Raw genomic sequence first — 20,602 nt, 5'->3', positions numbered from 1 at the left:
GTGTGTGTGTGTGTGTGTGTGTGTGTGTGTGTGTATGTGTATGTGTGTGTGTGTGTGTATAGTAGTGAGGCAGGAGTATGGGTCAGAAGAGCTTTGTGAAGATTTACTGAGGACATAAAAACAGCAAAGGGATTCCTGAAGATAAGAGGGGCTATTTTTGTGTGTGTGTGTGTGTGTGTGTGTGTGTGTGTGTGTGTGTGTGTGTGTGTGTGTGTGTGTGTGTGTGTGTGTGTGTGTGTGTGTGTGTGTGTGTGTGTGTGTGTGTGTGTGTTGTGTTATCGGTTGGTAGTAAGGTTCGAGATAAATATCTGCGTAAAATCATCAACATCACAACAATAAGTAATAAGTGACAGTTGAAGGCATTGAAAAAAGGCTGTTTGTATTTTATCTCGTTATGGCTTCAGTGTCTTTTTCGTTTTTAATAATAATGATAATAATTATTATAATAATGTATCATTATCACGTTTTGTGCTAGGACTTTTGATTATTTCCCTCTCTAAAAATAAGTGTTAATTCTCAGACAAGGACTCAGAAATAGTATGAATGTGAAGTTTCCTGTGGATCATGAACAATGAGCAGTTTATTCAATTTCATCTGCAAAAAATGAAGTGATCACACTTCTAGCACAGTCTGGATGAAGGGAAATGAATATGATTTTTTTTTCCATTATTTTAGCACTGTTAAGAGGAAAACTGTTGATTCCACTTTTCTTACTATCATTAAAATAAAATCAAAACGATGTAGAGAATAATGTCGCCTGATGCAAGTGTCCTCGTTTTGTTTTTCAGGCAACTGGAATGGAAATGAATCTGTCAAAGAATGTGATTTCTTGTGGGGACGCAGGTAAGAATTCATCTCTTTTCTACATTAAAGAGTTGGGAGTTTTCATAGTTTAATGATATTCACCATCCGTTATAAAACTTTTTGGGGAATCAATGGAAAACAACATGATGCTGCACTGTTGTTGTGGAGCAGGGTATACACAGACTATGCGTGTTCTCAGGAATCTGCTCTCAGGCTCAACATGTGTGATATGTGGTGAATTGATAACATCCCCCTGCAAAGAGGAAATGGAAATATCAGATAATGAGATGCAAAGGAAATCAGGTTGAAATTACCGTGACAAATATACAACATGCGGATGAGTTATTTTTGTATCTGGTTTCTGATTAAGCCATTTTCCAACAAAAAAACTCCATTGCGAAATAAATGTTTTCGCTCATTGTCTTTTAAGACCAAACAAGGTTTTAGATCACAAATACAAATATTTTATGTGAGCCTGGATGCAATTACAGACAAAAGAAAGAAAGACGTGGACACAAAAGACATATCAGGGAGTTTCAGACATTTATGTGCCTGACAGATTATACTGGTTGGGGACAATATTTTTTAACTGGAGTTTATTATAAAAGAAAAATAATGTATCTTAATAAAGCAGCTTCAGCTTTAAATGACAGATGCCAAACAGTACGACATATTTAATTTAATGTATTATTATCATAAAGAAAAAGTGGGAACAATTGACTTTAAATAAAGTAGTAAATGGAAAGTTAGATTTACTTTTTCTGGTGTCATTGACAAATTGATGACCAATTCCATCTCAACCCAAGTTATCAGTATTTTTTATTTTTCTACAAACCCACAGAAAAAGATTGCGGTGCTCAGTTAGCAGAGGGTATGATTCATTAATGCATGTCAAGCAGTACAAGTTCAACTAAAAGAAAGTCATCTTTAATTTAAAAAACAGAAGCAGTTTCCCTTTATTTAAATGTATTTGAATCTTCCTCTGGGTGTTTCCTCTGCGTGTGATGGCAATGATAGGTTTGTTTTATTTACACCTGCATCCTCTGTCAGGTTGTTTGCTGGTTGTCAGGCTGTAGGTCACACAGGCCTCGTTATTGGACCAAAGCAGAGGAGCCATCGCCAAGGCAATAATCAGCTCTGTCCTTCTCCAGTTACGCACCGTGTCCAGTTACATCTCCACATGCCCTCCCTGCCTCCGAGTCTAGAGTCTCCACAGCTTTCATTTTATATATCGTGCTTTGTTATTGGGGGCACAGCTTCTCCTCGCTGCCTCGCCATACATTAAAGAGCGGATGGGGGGAGAAAAAAAACACACAATTTCTGTGTGTGTTTGGTGTGAGATTAACGGCGCTCGCCGCGTTTATTTTCACTTCTTAGAGGAAAAATATGAGTGTTTGCATTGCCACTGGCCTTTAACCTATCCTGCCGGATGGAAAGGCTTTTTAAATCATCCATCACACGCAAGTGCCCTCCAGAGCAGAGGAGGAGCGGGACGCAGGGATGCAGGCAGAGGAGTATTTAGATTACCCCCCCTCCCTCCCCCTCATCTATCAGCCTGTAATATCTGCTGGAGGACACAGGGAAGGTGGAACTCCTTCCGTGGAAAATCATGTGCTGTAAATCTGATAATATTCCTGTGGGGACATAAAGGGGTTAGCGGGTTTATGGCGATCGTATTGTTGTTTCTTTATTCTCCTATAATATCCGGGTACGGCCAAGGCGCAATCCTCCCGTAACAGACCTTTGGGACTTTTTAGGATACAGTGAGTGTATTTTGGAAATAAAGCGTGGCTCCAGTTCTTTTTAGGATACAACTGCTCTTTAAAAATCACCGTTTATTTTCACGGAGGCATCCTGTGTACCAATTAACTCGCAGCTAACCCGAACCCGGTTCAACCTTGGCAGCCTACATAGTAAAAACCACCTGCTGACACTGGATGACCAGGTCGTCGAGGTCACATAATTGCATAATACATCGTCTACTGCTTTTCCACTAACTCCTTTGTTTGGGTCACATGCTGCAGCTTGATCTATTTGGTTTCCTGCGCCAAACGTCTCCAAAAAGGTGGATTTTACGCATGTGATTGCAGCTTAGAACCTGCGTAAAAGAGGTAGCGAGTGGAGTTTTCCTGCCCAGGGGTTATTCCGGTAGAGTGGTGTCTGTGTGAGGGTCGACCTTAGTGCAGACCGAACAGAACAGGCCACCGTGACTCATGTTGGACTTTTAAAATCAACATTTGCGGAATGGGTAATCCATTTTCTAGACGTTCAGATATTTTCATTAAAGTCACATGACAGGTCTCATGTGTGGAAATGTAAGACAGGCCTGTGTCTGGGTCCTTCTCTTTAACGCACTCATGTGACCAGACACTGAACAAATATATGGTGAAGAAAGGGGGAAAAAATAAATGCTGGTTGAGAGCTTGCACAATTGTCTTCTGAAGGAGCCTTCAGGGGAGTTTTCTGGTCGGACCGGGATCTCCTGTCACACAATGGCCGAAAACGCTCAAGACTGGCGCCGGTGACAGTCCGAGTCTGAAACGGTCTGAGGCCTGAGCCGGTGCGCGTTTACCTGAGATGTGGGCTACAGGCTGGGGTGGCGTGGTCTCAGGTTGCAGGAGAAACCTGAAAACTCTTATAGTTTTAAATCAACCTAAAAATGCAAAAGGTGACGTACATTTTATGGTTTGCAGAGGTTTAATTTGCCCCCCAGGCGCCAGTGCGCAGTGGCACAAGGAAACATTTGTCCTTTAATGATGGACATTTTTTTTCTCGGTGATATGCTGGACAGTTTGACTTGCCTCGATTTATAGACGAAAAATACGTATTACATCAGGATTAAAAACAAATGTTTAAACAGGTCCAGAGCTCGTCCCCTAAAATAGCAGTGCCAATATTTTGGGCTTTGTTAATCATCACAGACAGAAGTCCCTAATTCTACTCCAAAATATTTGTGCTTTTCTTAAAATATCTAAATAGTGTAATGCACACAATTCAAACTGCCATCAAATACTTTCGCAGATTCAAAGGTTAGTTTTAGGTCCATTATAAGTTGATGTCTCCGCCCAGGGTCCATATTGCATGAACAAGAAGTACCTTCATTAAAAATGCCATCTGACTATAAATGCACCATCCTTAGTTTAAATATGAATTATAATAAGGTCTCGCCAGACGCTGTGATGGCTTCATATAAATGTTGTCTCGTCAGCAGGAGAAACTGAGTTTTCTAATGGACGTTTGCGCAAAAACCTTTTTTTACCTGAATGTTTTACTGCGTGTTCCTCTGCACTGCAGCACATGTTCAACATCTGGGAGAATCTGCAGCTCTGAACACAGACATATGAATGTTCGGAGGGATGCAGTTAGTTTGACGGATTATAATCTGACCAGAGAACCCTCTGACACTGCAACATATGATTTTGAATGTCGGTTTTTCAAATTCACGCGTGGCTCTTTGACAGTTCTATCTCAATTATCCCACTTGACCTCATTGAATCTTGGTTTCACATTGCCTGAATAGGTCGCCCCAGTCTCCGGGAGGTAAAACAGACAAACTGCCTATTTAGTCATGTTTGCAACAAACCTCCACTGGCTCCCATTTATAGGTCATTCCCTTCAAAAACGCACTCAGGGCAGATGTGTCAACGTAAGCTGCCAGAATCAGAATCAGAATATCTTTAATAAAATCACATGACCTGGACCATCCATCATGATGTGATTTGCGCTGGAAGGTTTTGATCCAGCTCTGAATGCATAGAACCCAGTGAGGCCGACATGTTGTTGGAGTGTAGACGTGTTTAAATAAAGTTTGAATATGCAGCGGTGGTTGTTTGCCTAAAGACAGATCTTATTTGGGAGATAAAAAGCCTGGTGTTGGTCGTGCAACAAGAACAACACAAGTGCACGCGTGCGTGGAGTAATGAGCGACATCCTCAGTGTTGTTGGCTTCCATTAGTCCTGAGTGCTCAGTTGTCGCAGTGTGCACCAGCGCGACACTTATCAGTTTGTATTCAAACAGAAAATAATCTTTCATATCACCGTGTACGCGCTTAATACTGAGGGAACCCAACAGGGCCTGGACTGCAAATGTTTATTCAGCTCAGCACATATCCGAGATGTAGGGCCTATGTTGTGTGTGTGTGCGTGTGCGTGTTTGTGTACACATTCAAACATGCCTGCACGAATAAAAGGCCCATTTTACTCTGGGAGCAAAGCGCTGCAATGCGCGCTCCCGACAAGAAACGCGATTGCACACTGCAAAAAATATCCACGTTGACCAGAAATGCAGTCTTATACTGAGCCTTATTAAATTACCTATCTTCAGTTGTTAGGAATAGTCATATTCCGAAGATACGTCACTATTTCTTACTGCATAAACCGAATTAAAGACATTTCGTTTTGGTATTTCTATGCGTTAAAAGTAAAGTTTAGGGACACTTTTTTTGCACTGGTTCCAGTTTGACGTGACGCTAAATATCCTGGTTGGAGAGGGTGTTTTCTTGCAGCATGAAAGTGGGTGGGACTGCTCTTTTGGGGGGTGTAGAACACAGCAGATGGGCGGGTCTCATGTGTGGACTCCTCTCAGTCACAGCGGCCACAAGCGGTTCTCTGCTCCGGAGAGAAGGAGTGCGCACTGGGCAGAAGGAGGAAGAACTCTGTGTGTGTGTGTGTGTGTGTGTGTGTGTCGCTTGCATTGTCTTCCTCTCCAAGTCTTTTCATTTCGTGGAGGAGCTCTCGTGGAAATTCTCTCCCCTGCATGGTTCTTCATCCTCTCATGTCGCGGTGTGCGTCTGGCAGCATTGGGTGGACTTCTTCTTCTTCTTCTCCTTCGTCCTGTTGTTGCTGCTGCTGCTGCGCGCCGGCCCAGGGGAGCTCTGAGCGGCCCCGGGACTCACACACCGTTTCCTCTCTGTGCGCATCCTTCTCTTCAAGGTGGGATGAATTTGGACAGAATCGCAGAGGCAGTGAGAGCAGCCCCTCCGCCGCCGCCGCCGCCGCAGCCCCGCGACGTGGGCCCCGCGTTTCATTTACCCAGAGCGTCGAACAGCAGCAGAGACACGTTACAGAACTCCAGCAGCGAGTCCTCGGACACAGAGCTGGCAGGTACACGTCAGAGTGCTCTAAGCATATTCCTTCTTCTTCAGTTTATTCCTTACCCGTCTTCTTACGCAGGTTTGAGGCGAGGAGAATGCCCGGGCCACTTCTTCTTACGCACACGGGGGAAAAGAAGGAGAAATGTTTGACTTAACTTGTTTATCCCAGTGTTTAGTTATTCTCACTGCAGTGGCGAGTTATGTCCGCCATGTACGTGTATATATCCAAACCATTTCCAAGTTAATCTTATCGGAATCTGTATTATTGTCTCTATTTAATATGCATAAACACAACAATACATGGACACATTTGACGTTTTAGGGCAGTTACACCCCATTTTGTTGTTTATTGCGCAGGCTGAGCCACATATTTGGCAGGATCCCGAGGTCTGTCAGGGAAAAATGTGCAGCACAGCCTAGCCTGCTGTCAGTAAATGCATTAAAACAAACTATAAATACTGGACCCATCCACCAATCTGAACTGAAAGCCAACTCAAGCTCAAAGAATGTCCGTGTTGAAAAATTCCCGGGAGAAGTTTTATTTATGTTCTACAGCTTTTTCTATAATTTAAAACAAAGACTTTTTCTTCCCTGTTTCAGTTTTCCGAGGTAACAAACAAAGTCTGGATGTTGTTTATTCACAATCCCCTTGGTTGGAATTATTCATGGGGTTTAAATTAAATATGTATTGTGGGATTATAGGTTGAAGTTGCTTTTTTTTATTTTTGGCAAACAGTCAAAGAGAGAGTTCGTTTTTAGTGATTAACCTTTGCACGTGTTGATGCTTCAGTTTAATGAGGCAATCTTGTTAGGACACGGATACACGATAGCAGAGATAAGGGTGGTCAGAGCTCCCCATAAAGAGCTATTAACTGAGAGCAGATCTCATGTGTTTCAAAGAATCGATACAAAACTCTGAGACACGTTTGTAAATATTTGGCTTCAGGCGGCTTGAAGTTGGCAATTTTTTATTATGACGAGCTTTGTAAACTATTTATTTAGAGCCCTGGCTTCGGTTCTTACTTGCTGTATTGACCCAAAGCTTTCATTTGCACGTTGTTGCTTTTAGTAGCAGGCTTTACCATTTAAACGTTAAAGGGCAAATACTTCACAGTGAGTGGAAAATGTCCCATATGTTCATTCGAAGTGTATTGCTGCAACCTATAGTCATTTCAATCTTCTCTGTGTGATCCACAGAAAAGGAGAGGACCGTCGAACAGAGGAGCGATGACGGGAACGCGGACGACCCCAAGAAGAAGAAGCAGCGGCGGCAGCGAACTCACTTCACCAGCCAGCAGCTGCAGGAGCTGGAGGCCACTTTCCAGAGGAACCGCTACCCGGATATGAGCACCAGGGAGGAGATCGCCGTGTGGACAAACCTCACCGAGGCGAGAGTCCGGGTAAGAATCCAGCAGACAGGCCGCCAACTGTGCGTAAACTGTGCGTAATGCATGCGTAAAATCGATTTTACAAATAAATTGGAACACATTTGGTGGTTCTTTTGGGATGGAACCATTGTGTTCGTTATTATTTAAATAAATGAAATAACTCCAAGACACATATGACCAATTAGAGAATAAAATGTTAAGCCAAAGCCTTGAAATTAAACTACAAGTAGATTAACCCATTTAAAGTTGTTTTTAAAGTTCTTAACATTTAAAATTAGCAAGAAAGAAAGCGTCAGTGATACGTTGATAAAAAAAATAGATAAGCTCAATTCCAATGAAAACGTCTTGTTTTCACTATATTAAAATTCTTAATTATCCATGGATTTGTCTAAACCGAATTAGTTAAATAAACAGAGTAGAAAAACCTCATCCACTGTCAACTGTTACGACACAGACTCACTCACCCCGCATGTGTTTTATATCAGGACTGTTTTATGTGGAATTGAGGTCGATGCTTCCGCGTCGCTTTCCCTCCAACGACCTGTGCTCGGTGAAAATCCCGCTCATGGACACTTTATGTAAACTTCTGCATAGACACTACATCCAACTAGAGACACATAATAACTGCAGTTGTCCAACACACGCTCATAGTTCGTGTTTTGCAGATAGATAGATTATGTCTACTGTGACTGATGTAATTGACACACGGTTTTTAAATGTGTATCTGCAAATGGATCAGTAGAGGATTTGTCTTTTCATGACATCATCATCATATGTCTGGACCCCTTATTTTTCCCCGTGGACGAGACGCCAGATCCACTGGTGAACCGCACCATGATACATTCATAACTTTTACATAAATATATTTGAACAGCATAATTTAACTAATTAAAATTAGCTTAGTATGGGAATCAATGGAAGTAGATAGTAGCTGACGCTGTAAGAACCGACAGACAACACCGTCTTTATGCACAGGTATAACAAAATGCTGGATTGATGCGTTAGACACCAAACAATTGCACTCGGTTTTCATTTACAGGAACTGGCGCCTGGCGGCCAGGTCTTACAAAATCCACCGTCTCATATTGCATAAAAATGCATACAGCTATTTAAAGTGCAGGAGAAAAAAAATATTTATTTTTGAAAGTCTAAGAGCAAGTCGAGAGAGCTGGATTCTTTAGGGGTGAGTTTCACAACAATGCAGCCTTTTTATTCAAGCGGAGTAAATAGAAAAAAGGGTAAAGACTGAGGCAAAGTACAGCCGGAAAAATCATATTCATATCTGTGCAACTCGCAAAATATTATTAACATTTGAAAGTGTTTTTACCTGATCTTTTAACACCGCCGTGTTTAACCAAGCCATGGCAGATAGAGCAATGATGAATTATATTATTGGATTTGTAAAGTATTGCATGGTTTAATTAGCTCGTTAATTACATAAAAAAATACCAATATTAATTCGTTTTTTTGTGGGATTATATTTTCCCCCTTGCTCGGTTCAGGAAGCTGCAGGGAAACGCACCGTATGTGTTTCCTCCGCAGCTTCTCCTTCACATCGCTCACGTCTCTGTGGACAATTTGTCCGCGGCACCCTGTCCCCCGCGCCGCTATAAATAGCCCGTCCCGACGAGTCCACTTGTAAACTGTTTCTACTATGAATTAAAAATGACTCGCAGAGTGCGGCTCTGTTGTCAGGTTTCGATAAGAGGTGAGGATTTCCAGAGGCGCGTTTCTGATTCATTTACGGTCATCCCACTGCGCCTGTTTGACTCCTGGTGTAAACCTGTTGGTTTTATTTTGGCCAGTCTGACCTACATACTAACCGGCCCACGGAGGCACTCATTTCACCAGATGAAAAGCCATTGTTGTGTATATTTATAGCAGAATAAATAAATAACAGTAATAAACACATTCTTTCCTCGAGCTCCAGTTGAAACACATCAATGTTTGTGATATATTTTTTTTTCCTTTAGACTTTAAACTCTCCAAGGCGATATCCAAAATAAGAAAAATAATGTTATCATATAAACTTTCTCATGCCAAATTATTTAATTACCAAAATACTATATATATTTATTGTGAAGAATTAAAAATTTGAAAATGAAAAAAACAAAAGAAGAAGTTTGAACCTATGATATTCAAATTTAAGATTTTAAGTTTTTAGACACACTGATTTGTAGGTTTATGTCTGGTATATTAATGTAGCCTCACTAAAAATGACTATGACAATAGGACATAATGTGTGTGTGTGTGTGTTTGTGTGTGTGTGTGTGTGTGTGTGTGTGTGTGTGTGTGTGTGTGTGTCTGTGTTTTTTCTAAAATACAGACTAAATACGGTTTATGCGTTTTTCTCCTGTGTTTATATTGTGCTGTAAGCAAATCTTCAGACATCTGAGAACTTTAATCAGATGAATGTGTTTAAACCGATCTGTCAGTCTTATTCAGCCCTGCAGCTTCACATTTTCAATTTCACTGTAGGTTTCACGATTGTGCCTCGAAACTATTTATCCCCAGAATAGTATTTTTCTAAAAGAGGCCCCGGGTCTATTTATTACAATAAAAAAAAGAATTCTTTTCAAGATTTTTAAATAGCACACACAATAATTCAGTGTTATTTAACACGCCCTGAAGGCTGCAGCAGGAAAAGGCACCATGTGATTGTCATTTGAAAGTTAGATTGTATTCCATTAGTGCCACGTATAGGCTCTTTGAATGCGGAGATTATAAGTTTTAAGAGGTAGAATTAGAAAAAATACAAATAATAATTTCAATTTTAAACTCTTTGCACTCTATGACAATTCTCCATATAATACTACTACTACTACTAATAATAATAATAATAATAATAATAATAATAATAATAATAATAATAATAATAATAATAATAATAATAATAATAATAATAATATAACTGTCGATGTCCTTGGCTATAACCCTGTGCGTCCCCCTCAGGTTTGGTTCAAAAACCGCCGGGCCAAGTGGAGGAAGCGGGAGCGCAACCAGCAGATGGACCTGTGCAAGAACAGCTACCTGCCGCAGTTCAGCGGCCTCATGCAGCCCTACGAAGACATGTACCCGGCCTACACCTACAACAACTGGACCAACAAGGGCCTCACCCCGGCGCCGCTGTCCACCAAGAACTTCACCTTCTTCAACTCCATGAGCCCCCTCACCTCGCAGTCCATGTTCTCTGCGCCCAACTCCATCTCCTCCATGACCATGGCCTCCAGCATGGGCCACTCCGCCGTGCCGGGCATGCCCAGCCCGGGCCTGAACAACATCAGCAACCTGAACGGCATCGGCACGTCCGGCATCAACACGGCCATGTCCTCGTCCGCGTGTCCGTACGGGCCGCCCGGCTCCCCGTACAGCGTTTACCGGGACACTTGCAACTCCAGCCTGGCGACGCTCAGACTAAAATCCAAACAGCACCCCACGTTCGGATACAGCGGCCTGCAGAGCCCGGGCTCCAGCCTGAACGCCTGCCAGTACAACAGCTGACGGGCCGGCCCAGTCGAGATGCATATATATATGTACATATATATGTGATGAACGGACACGGTGTCAGAGCTTATAGAAGCGACCTGCGGCGGAGGGGGATTCAAAAAAATCAAAGACAACTGGATGAGTTGCACTCATTTCTCAAAAAAAAAAAAAAAAAAGCAAACATGGATTATGCGGGTTTTGTGTGTTTACCAATGAACTTGCACAGCAATTGAAATGTCCTTTTTTTAAATAATGAAGACGTGTACCGTTGCTGCATTGTACATTTCTAAATGTAAATATACATTCAGCCTAACATGAAACTGACGATGGGATTTTGTTTTTGCGCTTGCTTGCTTTTTGGAGACCGGATTTGGGGGATTTCTCGACCAAAATAAGGATTTGCAAAAAAATAATAATATTAATATCAATAATTATAATAATAATAATAATAAAGTGTCGAGCCTGTCTTGAGTCCAGACTCAGAAAAAAAAAGAAAGAAATCTTGTCTATCTTGTAAATATTTTATACCGCTTCTGTGTGCTTTGTATATGTACCGTCTCTGCAGGGTCTGACTCCACGACGCCTCCCGTTCACTTCACTTTACTTTCAATACTGTTTTTCATTTTTGTTTGCTTAAAAATAGAGAAAAGAAGAAAAAAAAAACCGCATGTTTTAACTTGACGTGTTTTCTAATGTAAGACTCTGGAGGAGTGAGTCCATCAGCCTGAACTGTGTACAAAAAGGTGATTCTCCCAAGTCCTCATGTGTTTATGGTAACATGTTTGTTTGAATAAACTCCAGGAAAAGAGAGGTTGATTTCAGACGTGTTTAAAAGGAGAGGAGGCGCAGTTTTCTCCCCAAAGTGGCGCAAAAATAAATAACTTGGCCGAATATCCACGCAGCCATTGATCCAAGTTGATCTGCGAGAGATTTTAAAGGAATAATGGGATTAGTCTGAAGTTAACTGGATTTTCACTATGCTATATTTCAGTGGTTATTCTTATTCTTATAGTACAGTGTCCAAACTGACTTTTATTTTACTTTCAGACTACAATTACACAATTACATTTTGACTCAATTCAGGCGCCTGTGCATTTGTGTACCTATGGAATCCCATTTTAAGAGACATAACTCAAATAACAATTGCAAATTTGCACACTTTGAATTATTCGCTGGATTACAAAAATGTGTATAGGCTACAGAACTTGAAGCTTTTATTCGAGGTGCAGAAAATGCGTCAAGCACAGTGACAAATAAACATGCATCTCCAGTGTATAAACCTCCCGGACACGTGCAAACACACACACACACAAGACACACACACATAAACTGAATTCAATCAATACCATATCTGGTTTTCTGACACCTGCAGAAATCCTCATATCTATATTACTCACCATTAGACTGATATTAGTGCAGCAGCCATGATTGTGAGCCTGGCTGATAATCTGCACAGTGAAGGGAGGACGTGACGATGACAGGCTCTTTATGGAAAACAGTTTAATCCCTAATAAAACAGCCTGTGACACCTGAAGAACGGTCACATAGGAAATATGATAGTGTTGTACAGCGTTCCGAGTCAGCAATGTAAACCAGTGTCCGCTTTGTGCTTCTATTTTAATCCTTCAACGTATTTAGCTTTATTAATAATTGATAGAAACTCCAGTGTGTGCACTACTGGCTCCTCCAACTTCAGTGTCCATACTCCAGAGTTTATATTGTTATTTTCTTTTGGCCTATTTAATCTACAGCAATATTCCTAAAAGGGAGTTCAACCTTTTTGTGTTAAATCACCTAGAAATTTACCATAAAGCTAAGAAGTGTGTGTGACACATCTTGCTCATACGCCTTTAGAGGCATATTGGAAATGATTATCTTGTAATAGGCTACCACTAAATTGTTCCTGCAATGTTGTATCACATTTTGCAATGTGCATCTGTGAACTAAAAAGAGTTCAAATGTGAGATGCCTTTTTGGAAAATTTCCTTTGCAGTGACTAACATTTTACCATCATCTGACACTCCAAAGACATGCATTTGGCAATTCAACAATATTCCTATAATATTTGATCCCAGTGTGTGGTGATACTTAATTAGATGTAGTTTTGGAAATGTTCTCCTACAGTGACTGATACAATAACTTACTACTGAGTGAATCTTTTTCTTTTTTTACCTCCCGGTGCTTTTACCACCATGTAAAGCAACTACCACCAACACTGTGACACAGAAGTTAGTTTAGGTTTAAATCAGGATTACTCTTTAAAGAAATTAGCTCCTATGGGTTAGTGATTCTACAATAAGAGCCCAAAAGTCAGCTCATCAACAGACTAATGTACTTTATTGAAATGTATTACACACAATGGCTCTGTAATGTTACTGCAATATATTGACTTTAACATGGTTTTTAGTTTCTTAATAGTACTCCAATGCTACATGGGCATATCCTCCCTGATGAAGGATGTGTAGAAACTGAACAACTGGTGTTTAAAGAAACTTAATTGGGGATTTTATCACCTAAAGCGACTCTTTAATATCACAATAATATATAGAATTCAACTTTTTTGTCTATTTTTTAAACACAAGTCTTTGTGAGTTGAACACATCGTCCACCATGTGTCCAACCTGCATGCTGGTGTTTAAAGAAACCTTATTGGAGAGTACAATGCCTCTATTATGTATCTACTTTAACATGTAGTGATTCTAGGACACTTATAGGTGAGTAAATGTTTATCTACAGGCCTCGATGTTAGGTGTTGATCTTTGGTGATGTAAGTTCCTCTAATATTTTAGCCTATATCTTCTATAGTAACTGATACTGAGGCTTGTGTTAAGGTGGCTCATGATGATTCCATCTACTTTCACACTCCTGTAATATTTAACCTCAGTGAGTCTGACTCTTAAAATGAGTCAATGTCTCCTCAGGTGCGTATCAAAACACTATATGTCTATTTTAACACCAGTCTATATTTATATGAATAGACAGGTTGCTGTGTTTGACCCTGTCACAGTAACTGAAGCTCTTCTGTCTCCTCCATCATTCACAACAAGTCACAACAGTAACATCAGCAGCGCGCACCGCCTCGAATTCTTTCCTTGGGCGCGCCTGCGTGCAAGGTATGGGGGGGGGGGGGGTTACTCAAGGCGGGCATGCGCACTGTGTGTAGCAGCAGAAATCTGCTGTGGTTTGAAAATGTCTGAGAACAAAGCGACTCGAGGATCATTGTGATTTGTAATGAAAACAAAGCGCGCATCATGCTGCTGTAAATGTTACCCATAAGTCTTCTACCCAGATAAGATGTCGTGAGCGCGCCTGATCCTGGAGGGCAAAGTTCAACTCACCACTTTATAGCCGGTAAATATTTGAACTAGAGTTTCCCTGGTGAGGAATTCCCCCCCACCACCACTGAATTAATAAAGATGCTAATGAATAGAATGGAATAGGTCTGCAAAAAGTTTAAAACTTCACATTAAAAGATGAGAGAAAGATAGATCATAAATAAATCATAAGAATTTCGATAATCAAACAATGTTGACTAATTTAAGGGAAAAACATTCTCAAATACAACAATTCGCAGCCTCCACCGGGGTCTCAGAAATTATAAGGGTTATTTTTAAGGCTTTTTTGACATTTAATTGGAGATACATTTTATTGATGAATTGAGGAAATGATGTGCAGACTAATCATTCATGAAAACAACAGATTATCCTGAGGTCACATGCAGGGAGGGCTCCTGCCAAACTGGACTCAAACTGTTCCTTTTAAACAATTACTGCAAATTAACTGCAACGTACGATCAGGACGACGTGAAGAAGAAATGTTGCTGGATGACGTCATCGCAGACATTCTAAATAATCCTGTAGTAACTAAGAGAGTCAATCAGCCTAAACTCAGGTTTTATATGCACCATCATCATCAACTGGACAGTACTGGTTTTCCATGAGGCACAGCTTGAGTGTGCTCTTCCTTACCACACTGCGTCTACCTGCAGGGTATGTTAACAGTTTTTTTTTTGGCATTTTACAAGTACAACATCAACTCAGACAGGTTGCACATTGAAACAATAAACCTAGTTTATGCACTAATTATTAAAATGTGTATCCTCACATGGTTTTATTTGTTGATAAATAGTTTTTTAATTAATATGCTTTCCATGAACTCACTAATACACACAGACCTGGGGCCCATTGGTTCGGCTCCATGTCGATGAATGAATGTATTGAAGTCACCATAGGTCGGGGTCTTGGGTTCAATATGTGTCCAGTATATTTTATGACCCAAGGCCCCCTTAGAGTTTAATGTGACCATGGCTGTGGTTATGCCAGAGTGGGCTATTAAGGAAATAGAGGAAAGAAAACAAAGCAAAGCAGAGTTATAGTATTTGTAAATATGCTTAACAGCTGGAAAAAGGTGGCAGTAGTTATTTTCATTATGGTTGCACACAAATTAGTATTTCATGTTTGACAGGCCGAATTTAATACCACTGTAATAAGAGACTGGAATTTGTAATTAAAATGTCACTGCATGTCTGTGACTGACATCTGAGCATTCTACAGCCCGGCCCTTTCTGATGAATCCTAATTAACAAAAATTGAGCTCTGCAAAACAGAGGCCGTCCTTCAGGGATGACTGAAGCTTCTGTTCGTTTTCTACTGCCGCTGCTGTGGCCGCGGCCGCCAGGTCCTGCTCATCTGAGCCTGAAACCTGCGCTACAGCTGCTGCGTCCCATAAACACACCAACTCCCTGTTTACGTCTCAATTTGTAGTTTATCCAGAAGCACTGCTGGGACTTTGTCCTATAACAACACTGACCCTGTAATCAAAGAACAGCAGCAGGGGTCTAGTGGGACAACATGGCAGCAGCGGCCTTCCTGACCAGAGGGATGTTTATCTCTCTGGGTGTTCGGCAGCTGCTGCACCTCAAAAACAAGACAACACTGAATATAGGGTTTACAAGTATGAATGTTTTTTCCAATCTTCCATGACGCCCTTCGGTTTGAAAATCAAATTGCTGAGGGAGACATATCATCCATCACAATAAACCTCTCTTCTGTTTTTCTTATCCTCGCTGTTATTGCAGATAAGGAGCAAGTGAACCAATCAGTCAATAAAGGCTGACATTTTGACAGATGACCTTTTATATAACAAGCATATTTCCTGTGTGTCTCTGCAGGTTGATTTTGATACCAGACTGAAATCAATCAAAAGTAAACGGCTGCTCGTAAAGTAGGAAACATACATTCAGTCCAAAAAACTGTGGAATGCTTTGAAAGAGTGTTTGGCAGTGATTTAAAATCCATATGACTTGTCAGTGGCGTTAAACTAGCTGTATAATGCATTTCACAATTACAAAGGGTTTTTCAAATCTGCAGAAAAGGCTGAAGCTGCTTCTGACGTCCGATTGCCTTTGGATTACTGTTGCCATGATACTCATATCACAAACAAATAACGCAAAGATGTTACGTAAAGCGCCCACACACGCACACACAGTTAAGTGTCAGTGTTTGGCTTTATAGTGTTGTGTGTCTCTGGTGCAATTTAACCATGACTCAACAGGATTTTCACACTACCACAGCTGAATGAAGACTGATCACACTAACTTCAACATTCAAATGTAAGACACATATAGAGTGGAACTGATTCTTTTGAATTAGTTTCCCCAATATTCAGATCCATCAGGTTTTTACTGCTCGCACAGCTGTAAAGACAAGATGAACTGTAAAAGCTTTTAAGAATAAGGTTTGAAAAAGTATGGCCAAAAGTATGTAGCCAATGACAACCTGACAGCATGACAATACCCGCTACACAAAGCCAGTTCCATTTAGAAGTGGTTTTCCCATTTGGTGTGGATGAAGTGCACCGGCCTGCACAGGATACACAACCCTTAAAACCATCATCAACTTTGGGACGAACTGGAACCCAAGCCAGGCCTTATCACCCAGCATCAGTGGTCGACCTCACTAATGCTCTTGTGGCTAATTGGGATAAAATCCCTGCAGCCATGCAGGTTCCAAATCAGTTTCCCAGAGGAGTTATATAGCAGCAGATTAATACCAGTGGTTCACATGATGTGTCCACATATACTTAGTTTAATGTTTATAATAATGATATCATGATTACTAGGTTAAAATAAAATGAGGCAGCAACATATAAACTCATGTCCCCTTCATGACAGTAATTTGGTGATGGCACTTTCCTTAACCACACTCTTATAGCCGAGTGAAACACACATGTACAGACACTGTTAGGTATATTCTTAGAGCAGCTGATAGTCTTGTAAGTGGCTTTTATCCTCAGAAAACTCCTGCAAATGCTGCAAAGGGACTTTAGTCCAGACATTGCCCCACCAAGCTCCGTTTAAAAACCCAGCAATTTAATGTAGCTTACCTGCACTAGCAGACCTGCATAGCCAGTAGCCATGATTTCAAGTTTTCATCAAATTGGAAGGAGACACTTCTTCAATTCAGCATTAACACAATCCATTTATATAATTATAACAGAATTTGCACTTTGACATTAAGTCTGCTGTGATACTCCAGAGCAAAGCAGGACATAAGGGATACATTTCAGTTTAGCCTTAATGACATGAGGGCAAAACAGTGTCACCCTAACAACAGAAACTAAACAGTAACAGACCCACATGGTGTTGTACAGATGATTTTCCATAAACTTCTCATTGACAAGAGAAAATGAGGCATACAATGGTAAGACAGGAAATGATTACAATAATAGAAATTATGGTGAAAACCATTGTAAAATACGTATTTGAGGGTTGAGGTTAAGCAGAGACTTAAAATCTTGGTTAAATAAAGACTACTTTCTTAGTTTCTGGTGTATTAAAGACCAGCTGCCCTCACAACCTCCTATATATCATCAATATGAACTCAGACATTTGAAGTGTCAGAAAAAATGCCTAACATCTAAACTGCCATAACTTATAAACTATACAAGATATCAAAAAGATTAATACAAATTCAGTGTCTTACAGTCTTGTATCTCATTGAAAGCGTAAATGAAGTTCCAAGCTCAAAGTATACTCAGGTAATTTATTTTACTAAGAAGTAAAAGTTTTAGAGGATTTCCATCTATTTATTTAAATTGTAAATTTTCTGACAAAACTATGAATATTTAAAATAACATGAACTATGTCAAAAAACTAAATAAATCAGACAACTAATCCCATTGAAGTTTGATTGAATTTCTATATCAAAGTGTTTAATTCTGAATCCAATCAATCAAATGAATAATACTAACTTATAATGAAGAGTTTTTGAATCTGAGAAAAAGATATAGTGGGCAAAAAACAATCCTTATATAAAAGTGTCAGCCCGATCCTTCTCATATCAACTTTGGTTAATGGAGCTGAATATTTATCACAAAATACTGATTCACGATCAAAATAGTATATGCCCAATAGCACATGCTGTTGCAAGCCTGAGTACAGCAGCATAAATCACTATAATTATATGTGTCCTGGGAAAATGATGTAATTACCACCAAGATTGTATCTCTGTACCGCAGTAACACAAAGCTGACACATGACATGTCATTTTAGGATTAGTGACTGTGCTGAATCGAGCTGCAGTGACCCCACAGCAGTGTGTCTGTGTGTCTGTGTGTGTGTGTGTGTGTGTGTGTGTGTGTGTGTGTGTGTGTGTGTGTGTGTGTGTGTCACTACAGAGAGGCTGTGGGTGGCTGAGGGAAGAATGATTCTTACTGTACGCAGGATCTGGTTTGACATACTTTATTTATTTTAGAGTGAGCCAGTTATCTCACTTCTTAACTTATCTAAACCTCTAAATGGTAGTGGTGCACATGGTGTCATTTCAGAGGCGAGGATGAAAAACTAAAAACCTGGTGCTCTCTCTGAAACAACCTGGGGTTCACGTAAAGAATTCTGGGAGATGTAGTAAAATACACGATACTAAACATATTACCAAACATACACAAATACTGACATAGTATACAATCAATTTATATGTTAGGCAGATTATTGTTTTAAATATCATTGTGAAATATAATCATATATAATATAATAATTTAGTTTGCAATTTGTATGTGAATGTAATGAATGTGTGCACAGAAATACACAATACAAAATGATCAAATATGTTGTAACAGTGATAGTTGACATTTTTGGTTTTTAGTAAAATGCAGGTTGAAATGATTATGTTTGTGGTTATGTTTTATTATGTTTTATGTTTGGTATAAACATTCATGTTCGCCTCAGGATGAACTGTAATAATATTCATAATATTAATATCATTATGATCGAGCCTTCTGTTTACAACCAAATACCTGCAAAACTAATGATATTCAGTCATTCAGCTGCATTTTGTCATTAGTGCCAATAAGGAATTGTTAGAATTCAAACATTAAATCAAACTATAGACTGTCAATAAAGATAGATGATGTATCTCCCCTTCCTCCCTCTGTACAAATATGAAGCTTGACCAATCACGAGTCAGTCTCAGCTGTCAATCATGATGTTTCACAACATTTCTATAGCATCAAATAACTATCAGAACAATGAACACTTGAATTGCATCACAGTTATATGAAATAGCTACAATGACAGAAACCATCTTTGAGAGAAATGTTTTGTGCATGTACTTGGCAACTGTACTTTGGATGGTGTCCCATCTGGCAACATGGAGGAGGCGAGGTGAATGACCTTTCCTGCAGTCAGCCACCAGGGGGCAATCGAGAAATTTTGGCTTAACTTTTGGTGAGCTCTCATGTCGTGCATCTTTATATACAGTCAATGATTCAACAACAAGAGAAACATTTTAACCATTTTGAGCATGTTACCAGCTGATTGCAGTTAAATGCGCCAAAAAAGACAAAACTTAACTTTAAAATAAAACTGCTTCACTGTTTAGTTTTATTCCAGTAAATAAAAATAATCACCTTTAGTGATTTTACAATTTTAATAAAACCCCTTTATTAAAAAATCTCTAAGCTAAAACAGTATGTTTCTGGCGATAGAGCTCATTGACAACTGGACATGATTTTCAGACTGCAGTGGCAGCTTCACTCTCGAATCAGCATGACATCCATCACTGAGATCCGACATAACCAGAGGAAAATGTGTTTTCCTTTGGACAAAAAAGTAGTTCTGACAACTTGTCTTGTAAATGGAAGAAGACAGCGTGAAACTGCCATTTATCAGCAGACAACAATATGTTTCTGTTCAAACAGATGAGAATGGTCAGTGATCATCCGGTAGTTACCGCCGAGCCACATGGGAAATGTACAAACAGGGTGCATTTGATCAAATAACCAATTCCATACAAATGTCTATGCGGATGTTAAGCTCCCGTTTGCTTTTTGGCATCACGCAGTGATTACTATCAGTGGTGAGTCTGCAGCCAAACCCACAACAGACGAACCCACATGCTAAACACCGGCCCCCGGAGACTCCCAAAGCAGACTAAAGTCAAGATTGACTCTCAGTGGCATCGTTATCTGTATTTGGAAGTGTCAGATTGCAACTACCAGTCTTCCAACCATGTACGCACAAGACTGGGGCGTGAAATTGCGATTCGCACACTCCAGGAGAAATATGGGCCTCAATCCCATACAGCCACTCAATGGAAAAACCCCAGAAAGCTTCTCTCCTGTTTGTGGTTTCTTCTGTCACTAAGGGAGGAAGGTCCCACTCCATCTTTCTCGTTTCACAGGTGTTGCTCTCAAGGGAACAAGACTTTATGTAGGAGAGAATTATTAATTGTCCGTGTCAAGGTCCTGGAAAAAGAAACCACCACTTGCCCTGCACTCATCTCATTTCTCTCAGTTTGTCAACTGCCATCCCCACAGTCTCAAGTTCTTATT

The 20,602-nt window shown here is 40.2% G+C and overlaps 1 protein-coding gene across 2 annotated transcripts; it reads left to right on the top strand.

Moving 5' to 3' along the window:
* Positions 1–797: 797 nt before the first annotated feature.
* pitx1 (paired-like homeodomain 1) lies at positions 798–10,786 on the top strand. Of its 2 annotated transcripts, XM_061086216.1 has the most exons (4): positions 798–843; positions 5,737–5,907; positions 7,095–7,297; positions 10,238–10,786. In XM_061086216.1, the coding sequence occupies exons 1-4, from the start codon at positions 798–800 to the stop codon at positions 10,784–10,786; spliced, it is 969 nt and encodes a 322-aa protein (XP_060942199.1). The 2 variants fall into 2 exon arrangements, with proteins under 2 accessions (XP_060942199.1, XP_060942200.1); XM_061086217.1 differs by lacking the exon at positions 5,737–5,907.
* Positions 10,787–20,602: the final 9,816 nt, after the last annotated feature.

This window comes from Limanda limanda, chromosome 14 (assembly GCF_963576545.1).
Source record: "Limanda limanda chromosome 14, fLimLim1.1, whole genome shotgun sequence".
NCBI classification, from domain to species: domain Eukaryota; kingdom Metazoa; phylum Chordata; class Actinopteri; order Pleuronectiformes; family Pleuronectidae; genus Limanda; species Limanda limanda.
This window is presented reverse-complemented; position numbering and strand designations above follow the sequence as displayed.

What these genes read in the sequence shown, in the direction of transcription:
- pitx1 (XM_061086216.1), top strand. Translation starts at nt 798, where the DNA reads ATGGAAATGAATCTGTCAAAGAATGTGATTTCTTGTGGGGACGCAG. An exon ending in GATTTCTTGTGGGGACGCAG is followed by an intron (nt 844 to 5,736) that starts GTAAGAATTCAT and finishes CTTCTCTTCAAG; the next exon opens with GTGGGATGAATTTGGACAGA. An exon ending in CTCGGACACAGAGCTGGCAG is followed by an intron (nt 5,908 to 7,094) that starts GTACACGTCAGA and finishes TGTGATCCACAG; the next exon opens with AAAAGGAGAGGACCGTCGAA.